We start from the raw sequence: 18,120 nt of genomic DNA on the forward strand, positions 1-18,120 counted from the left end.
AAAAAAAAAAAAAAAGTCCAATCTATATTCCCCGAAGGAAAAAAAAGTAACAAATGATTTGTTAAATCAAAGGAAAGCTTATCCATATGATTTAAAAAGAACCACTGTTAATTCTGAAGTGAGAAATAAATGCAGTTGAAATTTTTACAGTGAATTATTTCAGTTACTTGGAGTGAGAATACTAATTGCTGTTTGCTGACAATAACCCTACAGCCACAAGCTTCCCAAGTTCTAGATACTTATTTGCTTAAGAAAAGTAAGGCAGAAACAACAGTTATTGAAAAGGTTACTGTGAGCTCCTTACATCAATCTGTACTCAAAATATCACCCACCACCTGCAAATGCCACTAACATTCAACTGTATCATAATTTGAAGACAAAGAAAAAAAATCATTACATTCACATTACTTCAAGGACCCTTTTTAAGAGCAAACTTTTTGTCTCTTTTCCTGCATCCCAATAGAAAAATCAAGATTAATCAAAACAGCAAGTTTCTGTTCCCTGAATTTCAAAAGTCAATAAAGTCACTGTACTTGGAGAACTTCTGACAGAGATCTGCCTGTACTATAAAAATGATGCCTCATGCTATACAAAAAGAAGCCAAATGAATTTTGCTAGACATAATACATCTTTAAAGCAGAAATTTAACAGAGAGAAGATGGGTGAATGTAGGGAACTGTACTGTCTTGTAATGCCTGTGAATGATTAACTCACTGGAAAAAAGTTACTCTTTCTCTCTAAATGTAATATAACTTTCTTGGACAGGAAATTAACCAAATCTGCTTCACTGCTCCAAATTGAAAATAAAAACATAAAATATCAGACACTCTTAGAAAAGCATCCCAAACCTCACAACCTCTTCACTTTTAAGGTAGTAATATTCTTCACGCACGTCTGATTTCTTCTCTTTGTGTCCTCCATATACAACCTCCTTCACAATGCAGATTCTGACACTAGAGCTCATCAGCTGTTACTAACCAAACTTACCCCCTTGAACCTTTTCCCCAGACCCCAGTCTCCAGCAGAGAGCATGCCTGATTTTCTGTATGGCTGTATTTGCCTCTTAAGAAAACTACTCCCTGCCAGCACAGTCTCTCATCTGCTCGAAAACATCATCACTGTAACACAACAGCATACCTTAGAGCATTCCATTAAGTTGTTCTTCCTGACTAGCTGGCCTGACAGCTATTCTGTGTGCCAAGAGCTTCTACCCTAGAAAGGAAAAGGCCTCCACAGCAGTTTTGAAGAGCCTCTTTCTTCTCAGGTCAGGCACAGGAAGTTTTACTTTATTAATAGATGGAGGGATTTGCTGGGTCTACTATACTGTGCTTCAGTGGCCACCCTGGCTGTGCTACTGTATGTGCATACTGTAAGTCTCTCCTACTGCATATCTTGCTGCCATGGAAATAATTCATTTATTTACAAGAAACAAAATCATCTACAGGTTTTTTTTTTTTTTTTTTTTTAAGGTGGGGGGAAGGGAGGGCTGGAAGCCCTAAAGGCTTTAGGAAGGCTTAGAATACCTTTGGGTTAAGTGCTGATCCTGCTAAACATTTATGCATGTGAATATCCAAGTGAACTACAAAGCATCCTAAGGACTAATTTTCTTTATCTTCAGGTGTCAGCAACTTTGCTGTAACTGCAAAATAGGTTCTCACAGCTAATCCAGAACCAAATCTTAAATGTTAATATAGTTACCCTTTCAACTCTTTGGAAGCACTCAGCATTTAAACAGCAGTTGAAGGAACAGGTATTCTTCAACAGGTATTTAAGCTGCGACTAACTTTAAGACCACAAATATATCTACTGAACTCAATAAGCTAATCATCTGCTTGCAAACACAGCAAACATTTAAGTGGCATCTTCATGAGTTGTTGTTCTCTGCTGTTTCTCATCTACCTAGAATTTAAGAATGCCGTATTTGTACCTTGTTTTAGCTATAGGTCTCTTTGAACAACCACAGATCTGTAAAGGGTTTTTGTATCCTGTTTGGATACATGGGACATTATAACAGCTCTAGAAGCAATGCTTAGAGAATGCTGTCACTGAAGCCAGGAAGGGGAACAACAATAGTTTTGACTGATTTTGCACCTTTAAACATATATTTTTTCAAATCTGAGGAATTCATCAGCTTATAAACCTTTTAAGGAATAACTAAAATATCTTGAGAGATTAACGAGGATGCCTTGAAATAGAAGGCTTTTTTGCTAACAGCAAGGAATAATTCACCACATTCTCCCTGGTTGCATGAAAAGAAAAAATTAATTAAAAAGTCATATAAATATTTGGTGACATGACCTGCCTTTGTAAGACATTAACTTTGATGAATTCCTCTACTCATAGGTCTCAGATAATATGCAATTCCATAGGAATTCCTTTCCAATTCTGCCTTAGTTAAGCGAAAACTTATTAGGAATCAATGATGAGAGTATTTTGTTATGATATTCACAATGCTACTTTACAAATAGGCAGACAGTTGCACATTGCTTTGATTCTAAGATAAAATCACCCTTGTTATTAAAACAGAAGGACAGGAACAGAACTTTTTTCTTAACTAGAACAGTGGCCCTAAGCTATAGGAAGGACCCCAAAAATTTAGCTGGTTTCTCTGAGCAGTGTTAGGGTACCATATGATGCGACTGATGAATTATCAGTGCTCAAATCATAGCTAGCAGAAAAATGGAGGAGAGGCAAGGAAACAGGTGAGGGAAGAGGAGAAGGGATGTGAATCATCTCATCTCCTCAGTTAACATGTTTAAGTAAAGCCCAGAAACACAGTCAAGAGGCTGAGAAACAGATGCAAAGAGTATTTAACAACTCAATCACCATGCCAATGCCCTACCTGCTTGTGTTGTCATCATCATCAGAGTCAATGAAGCTGCTGGATTCCAGCTCACTGCTCATCATGGTGGAAGAGCTGTCATAACCAGGAGGGTGCTCACGGTGTCTGTCTAGTTTGGGATGACCATTGATCCGAGGGACTGCAAGAAGAAATTCAATGGAGTATTATTAGATAAAGAGGAAGGAAGAAATAGCACATAAAGCRTCAATGAGGGTAGCACTGCATTCACGGTGTCAGTTGTGGACAACCCTACAGGAGGATCCCTATGCAGAAACCGAGTTATTTTGTAGAACCTGATTTCAGTTAACAGCTTGAAAACCTATTATCCTGGCACACCTGCCTTTTTCATAACTTGTTTATTTGTCTGTGGCTCAGTTCATGTGCTATATTCAAGACTGAATAGGCAAGCCATAAGGGGATCAAGAAAGCAGTAGCAGGCATGAACAAGTATTATAATGGTATTAAAATGTGCACTAGAAYGGCAACAAGCAGTTATTATCAAAAGGAAGGTTCACAAAAAGATCTTGGGAAAGCAGCAGACAACACCATCTGAGTTTGGTATGGACCAGTCAAACAGCACAGAAAGCTTTAAACAACATTCCCTAATGAATTCTATTAACTTCTCACCCGTAAAACCACTCATTTCCCTGATCTATCCTACTCCTTCCTATCCCCTTACCTACACCACATTGTCTGGGCAATACAATCATATCAAAGTACAATATCCAGGGATACCTATCTTGTCAGGGTGGGCAATTCATCAATCACTTTATACCAATGATGAGCTCAAAGAGTTACAAACACTATGGAGTATGTGTTGCTGTATCTCAGTGATCTAGCAGTACCATACGTATGTTTTGCTACTCAGCACAATTAATACCCATGGAGCAAAGCTAAAGTAATGCAGTGTTCCAGTGAGGATCACTCAGGCTGCCCCTCTCTGAATTACTGGAGCTGTAATTTTGGTATTATTTAAACACGTCTCTACAGGGCAAAGTCAAACACACTAACTGCATTTATTTCTTTCTGCAGGGAAAAGTGGATTTACTACTATTTCATAATGACAAGTGAAGCACACAGCTTCTGCCCCTGAAGTGGGCTGTGAACCAGGTGTCACAATCTTGCTGCCCCCCGCCCTTGTCCACCTTTTCATATGCCTATTCTTCCATTGTACATCCAACTCTGCTCCAGGCAAAGAAGGCATGAAGACTCAAGAAAATAATGTCTCTGCTGATATATGACATTTGTCATAGAAGGGCCTTAAAACTTTCTCCATGGTAAGGGTATTTCACTTCTTTCAATCTTATTTAAATGGCAGTCAGGATACAGCGCTGAACTATGCATTTTGGTGAAGTCCTTTCAAATGAAAATAACACACTGTTCTGTTACTTTTTTTTTAGTAAATATTATTATGACTGCAGAAACACTAAGGAAATAAAGTAATATATTTCATGAGACCAAAAGATACAGCAGTTGTTCTTGCTTTATGCATGCTAACAAGACTCACCTCTTGCTCATATGTACAGCCTGTTTCACATAGGAGCCTTAAATCATTTTGAAAACAGATAACGTGCATTACTGAGTTACATGTACTTGTCTGAGCACAGCTCAGACTGATAGGAGAATCAGGAATTTTATCCCATTTCTAGCTAAAGGGAAAAGTATGAGCTAATTTCAGAGCACTAGAAGCCAGAAACTCCTGAACTCCAACAATACCAGCTGATCAGTCTGGATTACAGCCCTAGATGAGCCACCCAACAACCAACCCTGTTCCTATGAATGTCCATGGCAAAATATACATTGGCTTAAAGTTCTCTAATGTAAACTCCATATCATACCATACCATACCATCAGTAAACCAAAGTCATTTTTCTAAGCCATCTACCTCATCCAGGTTTGGCAATGACTAATTAGTAATTAGTTAAGACTGGCAAAGCTCTCTGAAGATGCAAGAGCTCCTATTTCAGCAGCAAGGGCTATCATAGAAAAAGTTAGTGTGAAACGTAAATCTCAGTAAAATAAAAAGATAGGTTGCAGTCCCAAAGTTCAGGTCCCAATCTTAGCAATGTTAGGAAATACTCCAAACACAGTCCCTGGTATCAGTCCCACCTCCAGATTAACAAGAGGAGATCAGAGATTTATTCAGATAATACAGGTACCCTCAGTGATAATGGGATAGAATTAAAAAAAAAAAAAAAACACAGAAGGGGCTGAATCATTTTGCTTTGGTACATGAACCAACCCTTGGTAATGAGTACAAACTGCCAAAGTTAGCAGGTTATTCCACAGTTATCTCATATAGACTTTCTTGTTCATTGCAGTGATGCAAGCAGTCTTGGCCCTGGCAAAGGCAATACCACGGACTCATATCTGGATAGGTTTATCCTTTGTTTTTTATGGCCTCCTTCCAGCAATGCCATCCTACTTCATTCGTACTCACTGGAAAAAGTTATAAAGATGGCTCCCTAATCAAATAACTGCATAAAACAGCAGCAGACTTTTTTCACTTCACAGACCGTCTCTGATCACAAAGCTGTATCCATGAAAAGTACTTGTGCAATGTGCTCTAAGGTGACCCTACTTGAACAGGGGGGTTGGACTTAGATGATCTCCAGAGGTCCCTTCCAACCTCAACCATTCTGTGATTCTGTGACTCCTTAAAAATATTTTTCTATCCAACTTCAAAGGTAGCAAGTCCCTCATCTATAATTTCACATCACACGATAGTGACAAAACACACAAGCCTTCAGAGGACTCTGTCTAGCACATCAAATTGCAACTAAAAATACACATACCCACTTGATAAGGAGACCTGACMAGATATATTCTAGTCACTGTTTGACAGGTCAGGACCCAGGGATCTCACAGTGAACAGTGGGAAGCAGCAGTCAGTACACCTACCAAGTAAAAAGGACACTTTCCCATTGCAAACTGTAATTCTGAAATTAGAAAGTGATTGACATGGCAGCAAATTAACAATACTGAAGAGAAAGGAGACCAAAGGCTGAAAGCTTACAGCAGACTCAATGGGCTTACAGTCCCAGAGGAACAGGACTATGGAGCAGCACTCACAGTCCGCACACTTCAGCATCTTCAGCACCTGCTAGTCAGCCAGAAGACACAACTTCTCTTGTTTTCTTTCCTTTAAAACAACAGAGCGCTACAGGGTCTAGGAAAACAGACCCCTTTTCTTTTTGCTATAGGACATCCTGACTCCAGAATGAACAAAAGATATCTGATCTTGTTACTTTTGGTAGGTAAGTAAGAGCCTGCCATGCAGTGTTCTGAGGCATTTCTCATCATGTCAAACCAATGGTAGTCAACCATTTTGTAAATACGATCCATTTCTTTTCTCTTCTCACTGAATTTCACACCCACTTTGTAAGAGTCATTCAAAAATGAACTTCTCCTTACAAAGGTTCAATGCAGAGTTAACTATGCAATCATATTAGTTCTACCTATTTAAACAATTGAGAAGCAGATCAAGAATATTCTCAGAACCATAAGAAGTGGTGTTAAAGGTTTGGTAGATGACAGTTCATAACTCTGAGTCAGCACTAAGCCAGAATTCCAGCACTGCTGTAAGGTCTGCAGTATTGCTGGGGACAGCCTCTTCAAAATTAACTGAAGAATTGAAATTACGAGTACCCCAATTTACCATAAGTCACTTGATACTTATTACCGTGGTGCTATTGCCCTGTATTAAATACTAATGGCATTCCTGACACTGTAAAACAAGGACAGTTTTTCCATCACCATGATTACATTGGGCAGTCAGATACAGATGCACCTGGTGGATAAGACTTCCACAAGGCATGGGCTTGACTGCAGAAGCAAGTCTTCAGCAACTCTAGAGAAGAAGCATGTGTATAAACTGTTTTTCAACTAAAATCAAAATTTGGTGATCTGGGCCTAGAAAGAGTCAAATAAAACAAAGTTCTTGCATGTGAGTTTGAATTTTCAGAGAGACTCTCCTGAATCTGAAAACATAGACTATAAAGCACTCACATGGATTGAGTGAAATGAAAATTTTGCCCAGAGCCTCACAAACCCAGACAGAAGGGTTCCTTGCAGTTCCTCTTCTGGCAGTGACCCAGACACTCAAAAAAAGATGTTGACTGGTCTAGGGAACATCATCTCTGACAGAAAGATGACCTTCTTCCCTTCTTCCCTGCGAGCAGGCAGCACAGGAGGCAGTCTACAAGAGATCAGCTCACAACAAAGTAGAAAGAGCAGGAGAAAGAAGAAACTTATTCCAAATCAAGCAGAGAGAGCACAAAATCTCTCAGCTGCCTCTTCTGAATCTCAAGTCAGTTTCAGCTGTAATAGTATAGACCCAGCCACTTAATCCAAAGGCAGTCTACAATACGTGCTCCAGCCACATTAAGCTAGCAAGAAAGGGAGGGACACACATGAATGGAAAAGACCACATGCATTTAAGACAGGCAGGCAGGCAGGCATGGAGACAACAGAGTATTTTTAGTTCTTTGGTGAGCAGCCCTCAGGGCCTAATCTTGCCATACACTAAACAAGCAGGTGAGTACACTACCAGGAATGAAGGACATTCAGCAATGTCAAATGTAACTCAGCACCTTAAAGATCAAGCCTCTAATGAAAAGTAACAGCACATAAAGATAGCTTATAATATGCAAGAAATCAACTAGCAAAGAGACAGGGACTACATTTAAGATGGCCTACAGTAAACTGGTAAACTGATTCTACAATGGAATCGTATGTTCTGTAGTAGCTTTGACATAGTTTTCCTGAAGATCTCAGTCTTGAACCTTAAACTAAGCATAATACTCAGGAATCACAATGCATAGGAGATCAAGTCAACAGCATCCTTGAACAGGGAAACTTTGCTGAGTTGCACTGTTCTACCTAATGAGTTACAGTAGTAGCCCCATGAGATCAGAAGGAAAATATATTCAGAAAGCACATAAAAGATCCAGCATTTTTAGAGGGAAGAAGGAAAAAAAAAAAAAAAAAACAGGAGGCAAGCAACCTAGGAAGAATTTCAGCAACCTTTTAGACCATATTAGAAGATTCTCACTTTGTGGTTTCCCAAAGGAATGTGCAGTCAGTACCATGCAAAGACAGCTCCACCCGCTGTTTGAGTAATCTCCACCCATTGTTTGAGTAATTTTCTTTCACTTTGAGCCACTGACAATTTGGAAGCGTTAAACAGAAAGACACCTGCTTCTAATACACTATATATATGTGACTTAGTTTTCTAACTGGAGGCAAATAGTTTAGTGGGTGGGTCTGTGAATAAAAGTCTGTGATGGCATCTCTTGGGCCCAAATATTCCAGATTCAGGACCATTTTAGACGCAATGGGTGGCATCTATTAATTCTTAATTAAGCCTGGAAATTCTTGTCTGGCAATGAATGAAAAAACAAGCTTACTTTGATGTATAGACTAGAAGCAAGAGCTGAAGTTCTGTAACTTATGCATGTACTTTGGATGTACATATGTTTAAAGAAGGATCATCTGAGCCAATGTGCCATAGTTATACCAGCATAAAACATTACTGCTGATCTAAGCCTAGAGAAATCAGAAACTATTTCAGAGTATTTGGGCTCAGATCTTACAACGCTAAGATACAAGACTCTCACACTGTCTACACTGCAAACTCTAACACATCATACAGATAATGTGACCTACCTTTAAATGAGCAAACTTGAATAATAGAGGCAGTCTAGCCACAATAGCATGGAGCTTGGCATCAGCTAAATTATCACTCCTCTCCAGGCTGATCATCTTCTAAAGCTACAGAAACTTCTTATCATCATCAGACAGAATCTCCCTGGCATTTCACTGTAGGCTGTCCAGACCATCTAGAAAATCCTGAGCTTCAAAGTCTTTCAAAGCAATTATCAAGTTTTTCTATTAAAATAATAATAGTCCCTGAAAGCACACAAGAACCCAGGCACTCTTCTCTTCAGTAGTATTCATACAAAAGTAGTTCYGGCTCTGAAAGGCTAACAGAAAAATTGTTCTTTGTGAATGAAAAAAGGGAAGGAACTCACCATCTTCATGCCCTTCTCTAGTCCTGCGTCGATGTCTGTCTCGCCGGTGGCTAACAACTGACTCTGTTCCTGTTTCATTGTCCAGTCCATCTCGACTGCTGGCAGCATTTGGGCTGTAAGAGGACAAATAGGAAGAAAAAGTGGAGTCACTTTTGATAAAAAACAGTTGCATTCATGAGAACGTTGGTTCAGAAGACCCAGACGACTATTATACAGATTAGCTAGTCTGGACAGCAGCAGTGCAAACTCCCCCAGACTGCTCTGCTCACCTCAAAATCACCTGAAGGGTGACATGACATCAATCTCCCTGCCCTGAGACACTGCACTATTTGCAGAAGTAGTATCATCATTACATCGAAAAAGCTGCCACGAGACATTTGCATGAAATTTTCATGGAGAAAAACGTGTTGATGGGCAAAGAAAAGGAATTTTTTTAATGCACACTGCTCTTTTAACAGATCTCCGGTGCACTGATATGGCAACAGAAAGTCAGTTTTTGCAACTAACACACTTCATAGGAACTGGGAGCTCAGCTAAGTCCCATCATGAGTGTTTTAATATCACAAATTAGCAGCACACCTGCCTAACACTGGAGCAAACACACAACACTTTTTGGAAGAACAAAGGTCGTTGACTCTCACACCCATTCAACCTCCAAAACACCCTGCACATCTCTCAAATCCTCCCAAGCTCATTCTGAAGATCAAGTATTCAAGAAGCATATACAAGAACGTATGAGCTCCTCTAGTAATGCTAACAGAGGACATGCTCTATAAGAAGGTTATTCTCAAAGAAGTACTGGAACTGTGAACTGAATTGCCTTTTCTACAATATTCCAAAGGTGTTTACCTAGGACACAGTCTTGTTTACTAAATCCAGTGTTTCAGCTCACTTCCTTGGTTGCTTGTTCATTCACAGACTTGTTTCCCTGACAACCTGAGCTAGACATATGGCATGCTGACAGCCAGAGGGCAGAAGCCACAACTCACTGCAGCCACTTTTAATACAGAGCTGCAACCTTGAAGGTTGAACTCTTACAAGTCACAGCAAGGCTCAGAATAATTAAGTGCATGTCTGTAGGATGTACAAAAAGATCCCAGAATCTCCTCTCATGCTCTCAACTGTTTGAAAGTCACACAGCTACATCAGTGCAGCACAGTCCTCAATCTAGTAAGCCCCAGCGAAGGGCCATTATGAACAAATAAACTTTGAACAAAGATCAGAAGAACCTTGATGACCATCTCAGTGGCCAGATTTCTTCTGCTTTTGTGATGGCTCTACTTGCTGAGAGTAACTTTTCCACTACTATAATCAGCCAGAAAAAAAGGTTTCAAAGAGGCAGTGGTTTAGGACCACTTTCTGGGATGAATCTAAACAAACATCAACAACAGCTCCCTAACTCTTGAACTTCCAGACATTTAGAAATGGCCATTTCTCAATTCATACAAACAATACTGCCTGTCACCTGTAATTCCAATAGATGAGTCAAGTCTGCTAGTCAAGAACAGTGGCAGTAATACAAAGCACTGAGTCTATAAGATCACTTATTTGCAACCATCTGTTTCAAGATCTCTATTGAGGGGGGGAAAAAAAAAGAGTCATGTTAAAGTGGAGCTGGCTGGAGCAAAGAGGGAGATACTCTTTTCACCTTGCACAGAATTAGCTTAGCTCTTCACTTTTCCCCTCAGGCTCAATGTGTTTTATGGATCTCTGCCATTCTTACATTTCATAAACTACCTTGAGGCGTGCACATGGAAGGCAATGAGAAAAGCCTCTTGGAGTGCTGAAAAAGGACACAGCTCTTTTTAATGGACTATATTGTGGAAATTGACCTATAGCTCCTGAAATTGCAATAGAACATGGCCTGACATAGGCTAATGCTCTGCTGTGAAAGATGTCCCTTAGAAGGTTACTGCTCATATTCTTACTCTCTGTCCCACAAATTCCACCCATCAGAAAAATTTTATTAAGAGCTTCGCTACTTTTTTCTTATTCTTAAGCATGAACCTAAAAAAGGCTAGGCAACAGATCTTTTTCCACAAAAAATATTACTTGTATCTATGAATTACACCCCCTTCACGCAGACATACCTTAAAGTGATGAGAAGCAAGAAGGGAACTTGCATGAACTTTGCAGACTTTCTTTGTTGATGAAACAAATACAATATTAGGATAATATCACTGAGAGCTTGTACAAGGATGCCTCCACAAAGCAACTCAGTCCAACAGTGATGCTGCTGCTCCTGCCTGCTTTCCTTGTACCTCTACCAAAATGCTGCACTGTTGACCAAGAGTTCTTTCTCTAAGGCTAATCTTGAACCTGGACATTAACGTAGCTACATAGCCTGATGGCTGGGTAGTCAAATGAGGGCTTGTCCAAGATCAGTACACATAATTTAGCTGGACCCAGAACTGGTATATGTGCAAGCACATCTGCATGGTGTTACATTTAAGATGACTGCTGAAAGCCTTCTCTAACTGCACAAACTTCCTTTGAATGAATGAAATGTATTGACATGCCGACTATATAAATTAGGAAATAGAGGTCCCTATTCAAGAAAACATTTGAATGCACACTTTAAGCCCTAATGAAGCTATCCAAATATAAGCACGTTTTTAAGTGTTGTTCCAAGTACATTCACATTTCTTGTTTCAGTCCTGTTCAGCTGAAGAGGGGAAGAGGGTGACTGCTTCCTAATGTAGTGTCTCTTGTCTTTGTTAAACACAAACACAAAGATGGGCACTGGGAGCCAGTCCTGAGACACTCTAAGCCATCTCAGCAGCACCATCTAGTGACTACCACTGTTACTATTCATTACTAAACAGTTTACTAGGCTAAACGAGCAGACACAAAAGGTTCAGAAGGAACCTCTCAGCTGGCTTGTTTTCTCTCTCACAGCTGAGCAAATTCAATTCAATTTCCAGTGAACACACTGAAGAGTTGCAGGCAAGAGTAAGAAAGGTAGCTCAGGAGGTGACTATTCTCAACTCACTTATGCTCCTCCACCAATAAACCATGAGCAGCTTCAACCATTCAGGATGAATGGGGATTCTCCAATGCCCGGCTTACCAGCAAACAGAAGTGGTTGTGCGTGAAATACAAGACGAGCTTCAGAACCCTCATCAGCGAGAGAGAAAAAAAAAAAGTACATTCCCTTTGGACTTAATCAGTGATGAAACAAACTATCAACACTGTCAAACAGCTAGCTGGAACCAACACTTCCCCTCTGATATGTACCTCATTCTCTCAGCTGATACTGCCTGCTTGCTGATCTGTCCACTTCATTCATTTCTTGTAGTCTTTGTTGGCCAGCAATATTTCTGCATTTCCGTATGCGCAATTACACAATATCCAGCTCAGTTGGGGCTTCTCATACAAGTAAGACCCCAATTATCTTAACACAACCATCACTGAAGAAGGAAGATAGGAGATGACAGGCCTGTGGTGATTTTAGTGACATTAAAAAAAAATCAAAAAAAAAAAATCAGTGATCTAGGAACCAAGAAGGTAAGTCACATTCATTTCCCAAGATCCATCCTTTAAAAACAACGCTGAAAATCTGAAAATGGATCATAAGAGAACTGCAGTAATGAATCATGTTCAGGAAACCATGCTTTGCACTGAAAGACTTGAGCAGCTCAACTTGCTTAAGTTTATCCAAGAGAAGATCAAGAGATGAGTATCCCTGTCTACAAATATCCACATGGGGAAACAGTTCCTGACACTGGATGGTTCTTTAATCTACTGGGAAATTGCTGGAAGCTGAAGCTAAACAAATCTAGATGAGAAATACAGCAAACAGTTTTAATAAAGAGTCACAAACCACTGAGACAAATGACTTCAAATTGCAGTGTATGCTTTATCACTGGGAATCTTTAAAGCAAGACTGGATGTCTTTCTAAATGAAATGCTAATAGCTAAACAGAATTAAGGGCTTGGTGCAGAGTAACTGAGTGAGATTCTCTGCCCTGTGTCATGGAGGTAAGATTAGGTCATCATTAGATTCCCTTCTGGACTTAAAAAAAGGCATTAAGGGAGAGCAAGTTTTAGTCAAAGGCCTGCCCACAAGCCGGGACCTTAAGTCAGAATCTCTACCACAATCTAAAAAAGTAAAAAAGGGGCAGAGAGAGGTGAAAAGAGGAGAAAGGAAGATGGTTTATTTAGGAATGAGAACTCAAGCCAGAAAAAAAGGACCTCCTGTGTCACTACACCTGAGTCAGCATGACCTGTGTAAGTTACTTCAACTCTTTGAGGCTTCTCACATTCACTTTGTAATATGAAGGCAGCATCACTTGCAGCACTGGGCTGACTGGAGTCAAGAAGAGAAGGACAGTAGGTATATTTGCAGAGCACAGGTTAATTTTCTTCAGTCTTGCTACATACAGTTATTAGCAGTGAGTGGGTCTACACGATTCTGTAATTTACAATATAATTTTACTTTTACATTTTATTTTAAAATAAAATTTGATCTTGCAGTTATTACATTTAGGTATAGGTCTGGAAGACAAAGAACTAGTTATACTTGCCAGTCATGTGATTGCACTCATACAGGCCTCTCCCGGCCAACGCAAAGTAATTCACGATCGCACGAGGGCAGTAAAACCCTTGCAAGAAACGCAGTGTCAGACAGCGTTAGCATTTCCCAAGATTTCTTGTCCCCTCCAGAAGGCACTTATCTGTAAAAGACTCATACAGAGCATAAAGGGCTCTTCTAGGCAACAGATATCCCAGAAAGCAATGGAAAAATGTGACAACAGACAAATCAAGACTGGGTTTCCTTCTCAAAACACGTGCCACTGGCTTGCTAGTGCTGGGGCTGCGCTCCCTGCATTAGCCCATCTTTCTGGCTACTTGTTAAGGTCAGCAATGCAGAGGGAAACGCAAGGGGCTGGGCCAAGATTGAGAAATGAAACAGATGTTAACCCCTACTTAGTAGGGCTGATCTGGTCTTAGTAGGACTCTGGTCTATGCAGCACAAGGCCTGTTCAGGAACTGAAGACAGCTTCAGCACTCCCTGATGTGACGAGCAGGAGAAACTCTGCCAAGTGGACTATGCAAGAGCCACTGAAAGCTCATTTAGCTAGGCCAGCTACACTTTTTACACCTTAGGAAAGATGGGGCAGGATTATTCACTATACACAGAAAAAGATTACTTCTAGACTTTAACACCAAATTTACAACAGATGCAAGAAAGCCCTAGAGAATAAAATCATCTGATTACGAGGGGGTGGGGGTGAGTATTCTGGCAGTTACAGTGAAAGGAAGAAGACAGGAACTTGGCCTTCAGTTCTGACGCAGGTGCTCCAGCACTGTAAAAGCCTTCGCAGAAACTTCTCYGTCAAATACTTCTATTCAGTGTGCATCAACTGATGTTAATTTACTATTTTCTTGACTTGCAATTCAAAGTTTAAATGCAGAACTCCATCTCCCTAAAGAACCAATGCATGGGAAGCTAGCTTTGAAGTTGGGGTCAGGTATTAGGTTCATCACATCAAAAAACAGAAAGCCTGGAAATTCAGAACTTGAACTCTTCAAAGTTTAGCATTGTTCAAGCTTCGTCTGGGCAATATTTAAAAACAAGACACAATACCAGCTTTCAGGCACGCTTTGGGAAGCCACTTGCTGTGCCATGAAACAGACAGGAAACAAGATTACAATTTCCCAATATTTTATATATTATTCAGAACCAGGCCCTGCTTTAAGTCTCCCTTGGGTAAATTCAGAGTGCCTCCCTGAAAATAAGGGAATATCTGAGGACTAACACTGGTTCAGCACATGTAACAGGAAATAACAAGGCTACCATTAAATCAGATGACAACTGTTCTGGCTATATGCAGCCCAAGCTGTTAGCCTTTGTATGCACAGGGAGGAGACATTATTCCTTAAGTGAATTTTTGCTCTTGGTATCAGTGTTCTGTTGTCCCTGCACACTACATAATTACATATAACACGGTAATAAAAGGTTGTCATCTGTAAGGCACAAGAAGCATCCCGATCTCCTCTTCTACTTAACTGTTCCACAGTGAGTTTCAAAATGAGACATAAAAGGACATTTATTTCACTCTAATAGTGACAGATCTTTCTCTTCCCATCCCCCTTTTAATTCTTCAGTCTAATAAGTATATTATTTTTCTAACAATAACAATAAATAGCTAGTTTGCAGCAGCAGGGAGAAATATGGGGAAGAGGCAGACATGAATTGCATATTTTGGTTTAAAGGAGGAAAAAAAAAAGAAAAAGAAAAAGACAATTTTCTCTTACTGGAATGATGGAGGCCGGGAGTCTCCAATGCCACCTGTTCTCTCAATGGGAGGCGGAAGATCTGCGTGGCTCTCAGTGCACTGGGAACCTGTGTCAGAGTGAGAGCTTTCAGCCAGGACCAGCTGTCAACAAAAAGGACAGAGAATTAGACACATCTGTACAGATTTCTCCACCTTGACGCAAGGCATTCAGTGACTGCTTTTCTGCTTACTCTGTGAGCATCTAGAGGAACTAGAGGGAGAAGAAGTGCTTGGTGTCTAGTTGCACAGATTCCTGCTAATCCCTCAAAAAAGCCTGTTGAATTTGATCTCAACATAAAACCACCACCAGTTAGGATATCCACAAAGTTTCTGCAAGCACCACAGAGTTTTCTTCATCTCATAACAATCACACCGAGCAGGGAGTGCAGTGTTTCTTATGACTTGTCATTTCAGCATCCTCTGTGGTTTTTAGGCTTGCAATTTGTCAGGACTCCTTGTGAAATGCATGCACATTGCAAGACTGCACTTTAAGTCTGTATTTGTTGTGACAAAAATAAAAAACAAAAGCTGAAATTTGTCAGTATGATACCCAAATATGCTATAATTTGTTATATAAAGACCCTCAAAAAAAAAAAGGAAAATTCACAAACTGTTCTGGACCAAGAGCCAAATCACACTTGCCCCCCATCTCTATTAGATGTCTGAACTAAAAAAAAAAATCCACCAAATCTCAAACCCCATAAACTTTAGAAGGAGGGCCAAACTCCTGATGTTGGTCAGACTCATGCGTCTTGAGCCCATTCTGTCTCTTAATATTCCCTGAAGAGAGAGCTGCAAAATAGCATTTCCCAAACACGCTGTGAAAACCAGGGTGTGCAGTGTATGCTCCTCTATAATCCATAACAACCTGAAAACTTTTATACAAACTACAAACAAAACTACACTGTTATAACTAACACCTTCAAAACTGATGCCAACATCCACATTCATGCAAGCTGAAGGCTCCTGGCAGCTTGCCAACCAGGGTAGAAGGGAAGGATGCAGAACGCTTGACAAACAGCATTCACATAGAAATAGGTAATGGAGATATGGCATAATAATCAATCTTCCCACTACAAACACCAAACATCTATATACAGCCTGGTGTGCCTGGGACTGATTATACATTCCAGTTCCATTGGAAGGTAGAGCGCAAAGTCTTCAAACAACAGTTTATACTGGATCATATTATTTCTATTTCCTATCAACACCCTCAATCACACAGAGGGATAATGGATCCTGGATAATGAATCACAGGGATGGTCAGATCACACAAGAGACCTACTGCATTCAATTTTGCTTCCAATAAACTCAGGATAGAAAGATCCTCTCCATTCAGCATGTGAAGAATTAGGCCTTTTGTGACATCTTTAATCAGCTGATGAATATACAAGAGAAAGAAGAACAAGTCCCTCTTCCCATCCCCACCTTCCTGGTATGTTGCTCATACACTGTTTGACAGAGGATCCTGCATTTAAGTGAGATCTGACTCTATCTACCTAAATTATCCACCAGCCTAGTATATACTTATCTATATTTTGCAAAAAATGCAAAAAATTCTGTATTTTGCAAAAGATGACAGAGATGCTTTGTGTTAAAGGATCTTTTTGTATACCCAAGTGAAATTAGTCTTCCACATTGTTTTTTTCAAAATCCTACTGATGCTGGAATAAACTAGCTGAAGTGTACACCTGGGAACCAGACAGTGCTGGTACCTTCTCTACTAATGATTCAGTAAAATCTTAGATAAGAAAATCAGTATATGTACCTCAGTTCCCCAATCCAGAAAGGCAGGATACCACTGATTTCATAAAGCTGAGATAAAAATAATTAACATATACAAATAGAATTTAAATCCTTAAAGAACCATACACAGTGCATAAAACACCACTATATCAAACCAAAAATCTGTACTCGTCCTAGATGCCTTTTAATTCATTTCTGCAAACGGAATATGGTAATTCCAAAACAGCAGTTCCATTTCTGATTCAACTTTGCCTCCTAGTTTAAATAGTCAAATAATTTTTTATTAAAAAGCACAACAATGCAGAAAGATTCCTGTCCTCTACTACACAAACCAGGAGGGCAGACGACCAACATGCTGGATTTTGCCCAAAATGAAATTAGAATTCCACCATCTGAAAGACTTAATTCATATTATAAATGATCATAGTATATCCATTACCAGTACAAAAATTGTCTCCTATTTGCTAGGTATCCTATGCAGACTAACCCTGCCAAGGACTGCCTGCACTTCAAACAAAATAGATCAAGAAAAAGTGAGGCAGCATTGCTGATACCACTATACTGAGAACAAATCAAAGCAAAATGAAGCAACTTGCTCAGCCTCACACAGGAAGTCTACAGCAGTCCTGAAAGCAAATACAGATTTTGCATATCCTAGTCTAGGTCCATACCGATCAGCTCATCTTTCCTCAATGTATTTTGAATGTTTTGCCAAGAATGGGGAAAAAATCCTGCCGAACCAGAAAGGAAGCTAAAACAGATTCATGTATTTCACACAGACCACTGACCACACACAACATTTTCTGGCCACTACCAACAGCAGTTAGACTTGAACTAGTGACCTGGAGGTGAAAAGATCTATATCCTATTACCAGTTCCCTAAGCCATCTAATCTCTTTGCTGACACCCTTCAAACAATATGATTGTAAGGTCTTTAATTAAGTAGATGCTCAAATATCAGTATAGATTATTACCTTTCACTAAGAGGCAACCAAGGTCTCAGCTCCTTCTATTTTTAGCTGTGCACAAACTAGCTCTACATAAGATATTCCAACTCTAATTGGTTAATTTATCAAAGACTAATCCTAATATAAATGTCAGATAAATGCTAGGCTGATAAAGAATGGGATGGAGCAGGAGAGGGGAGGAAATGGGATGGGAGGGGAGAAGACAGTATGTTACTCTTAAGAGCATATACCATAAACATAAGAAGGCAAAC

At 39.8% G+C, this 18,120-nt stretch overlaps 1 protein-coding gene across 3 annotated transcripts in view; it reads right to left on the bottom strand.

Moving 5' to 3' along the window:
• DVL1 (dishevelled segment polarity protein 1) overlaps positions 1–18,120 on the bottom strand; it is a 74,374-nt gene that overhangs the window by 25,646 nt on the left and 30,608 nt on the right. For 2 of the 3 annotated variants that reach the window (XM_026073900.1, XM_026073899.1), the window contains exons 3-5: positions 15,136–15,257; positions 8,875–8,987; positions 2,843–2,981 (exon numbers count right to left, since the gene is read on the bottom strand). In XM_026073900.1, the coding sequence (XP_025929685.1) occupies positions 2,843–2,981; positions 8,875–8,987; positions 15,136–15,257 (374 nt within the window). Of the gene's footprint in view, positions 1–2,842; positions 2,982–8,874; positions 8,988–12,111; positions 12,289–15,135; positions 15,258–18,120 lie in introns of those variants that run through there. The other variant, XM_026073901.1, reaches the window with a different exon arrangement.

Source organism: Apteryx rowi, unplaced genomic scaffold, assembly GCF_003343035.1.
Source record: "Apteryx rowi isolate R43461 unplaced genomic scaffold, aptRow1 scaffold_38, whole genome shotgun sequence".
NCBI classification, from domain to species: Eukaryota; Metazoa; Chordata; class Aves; order Apterygiformes; family Apterygidae; genus Apteryx; species Apteryx rowi.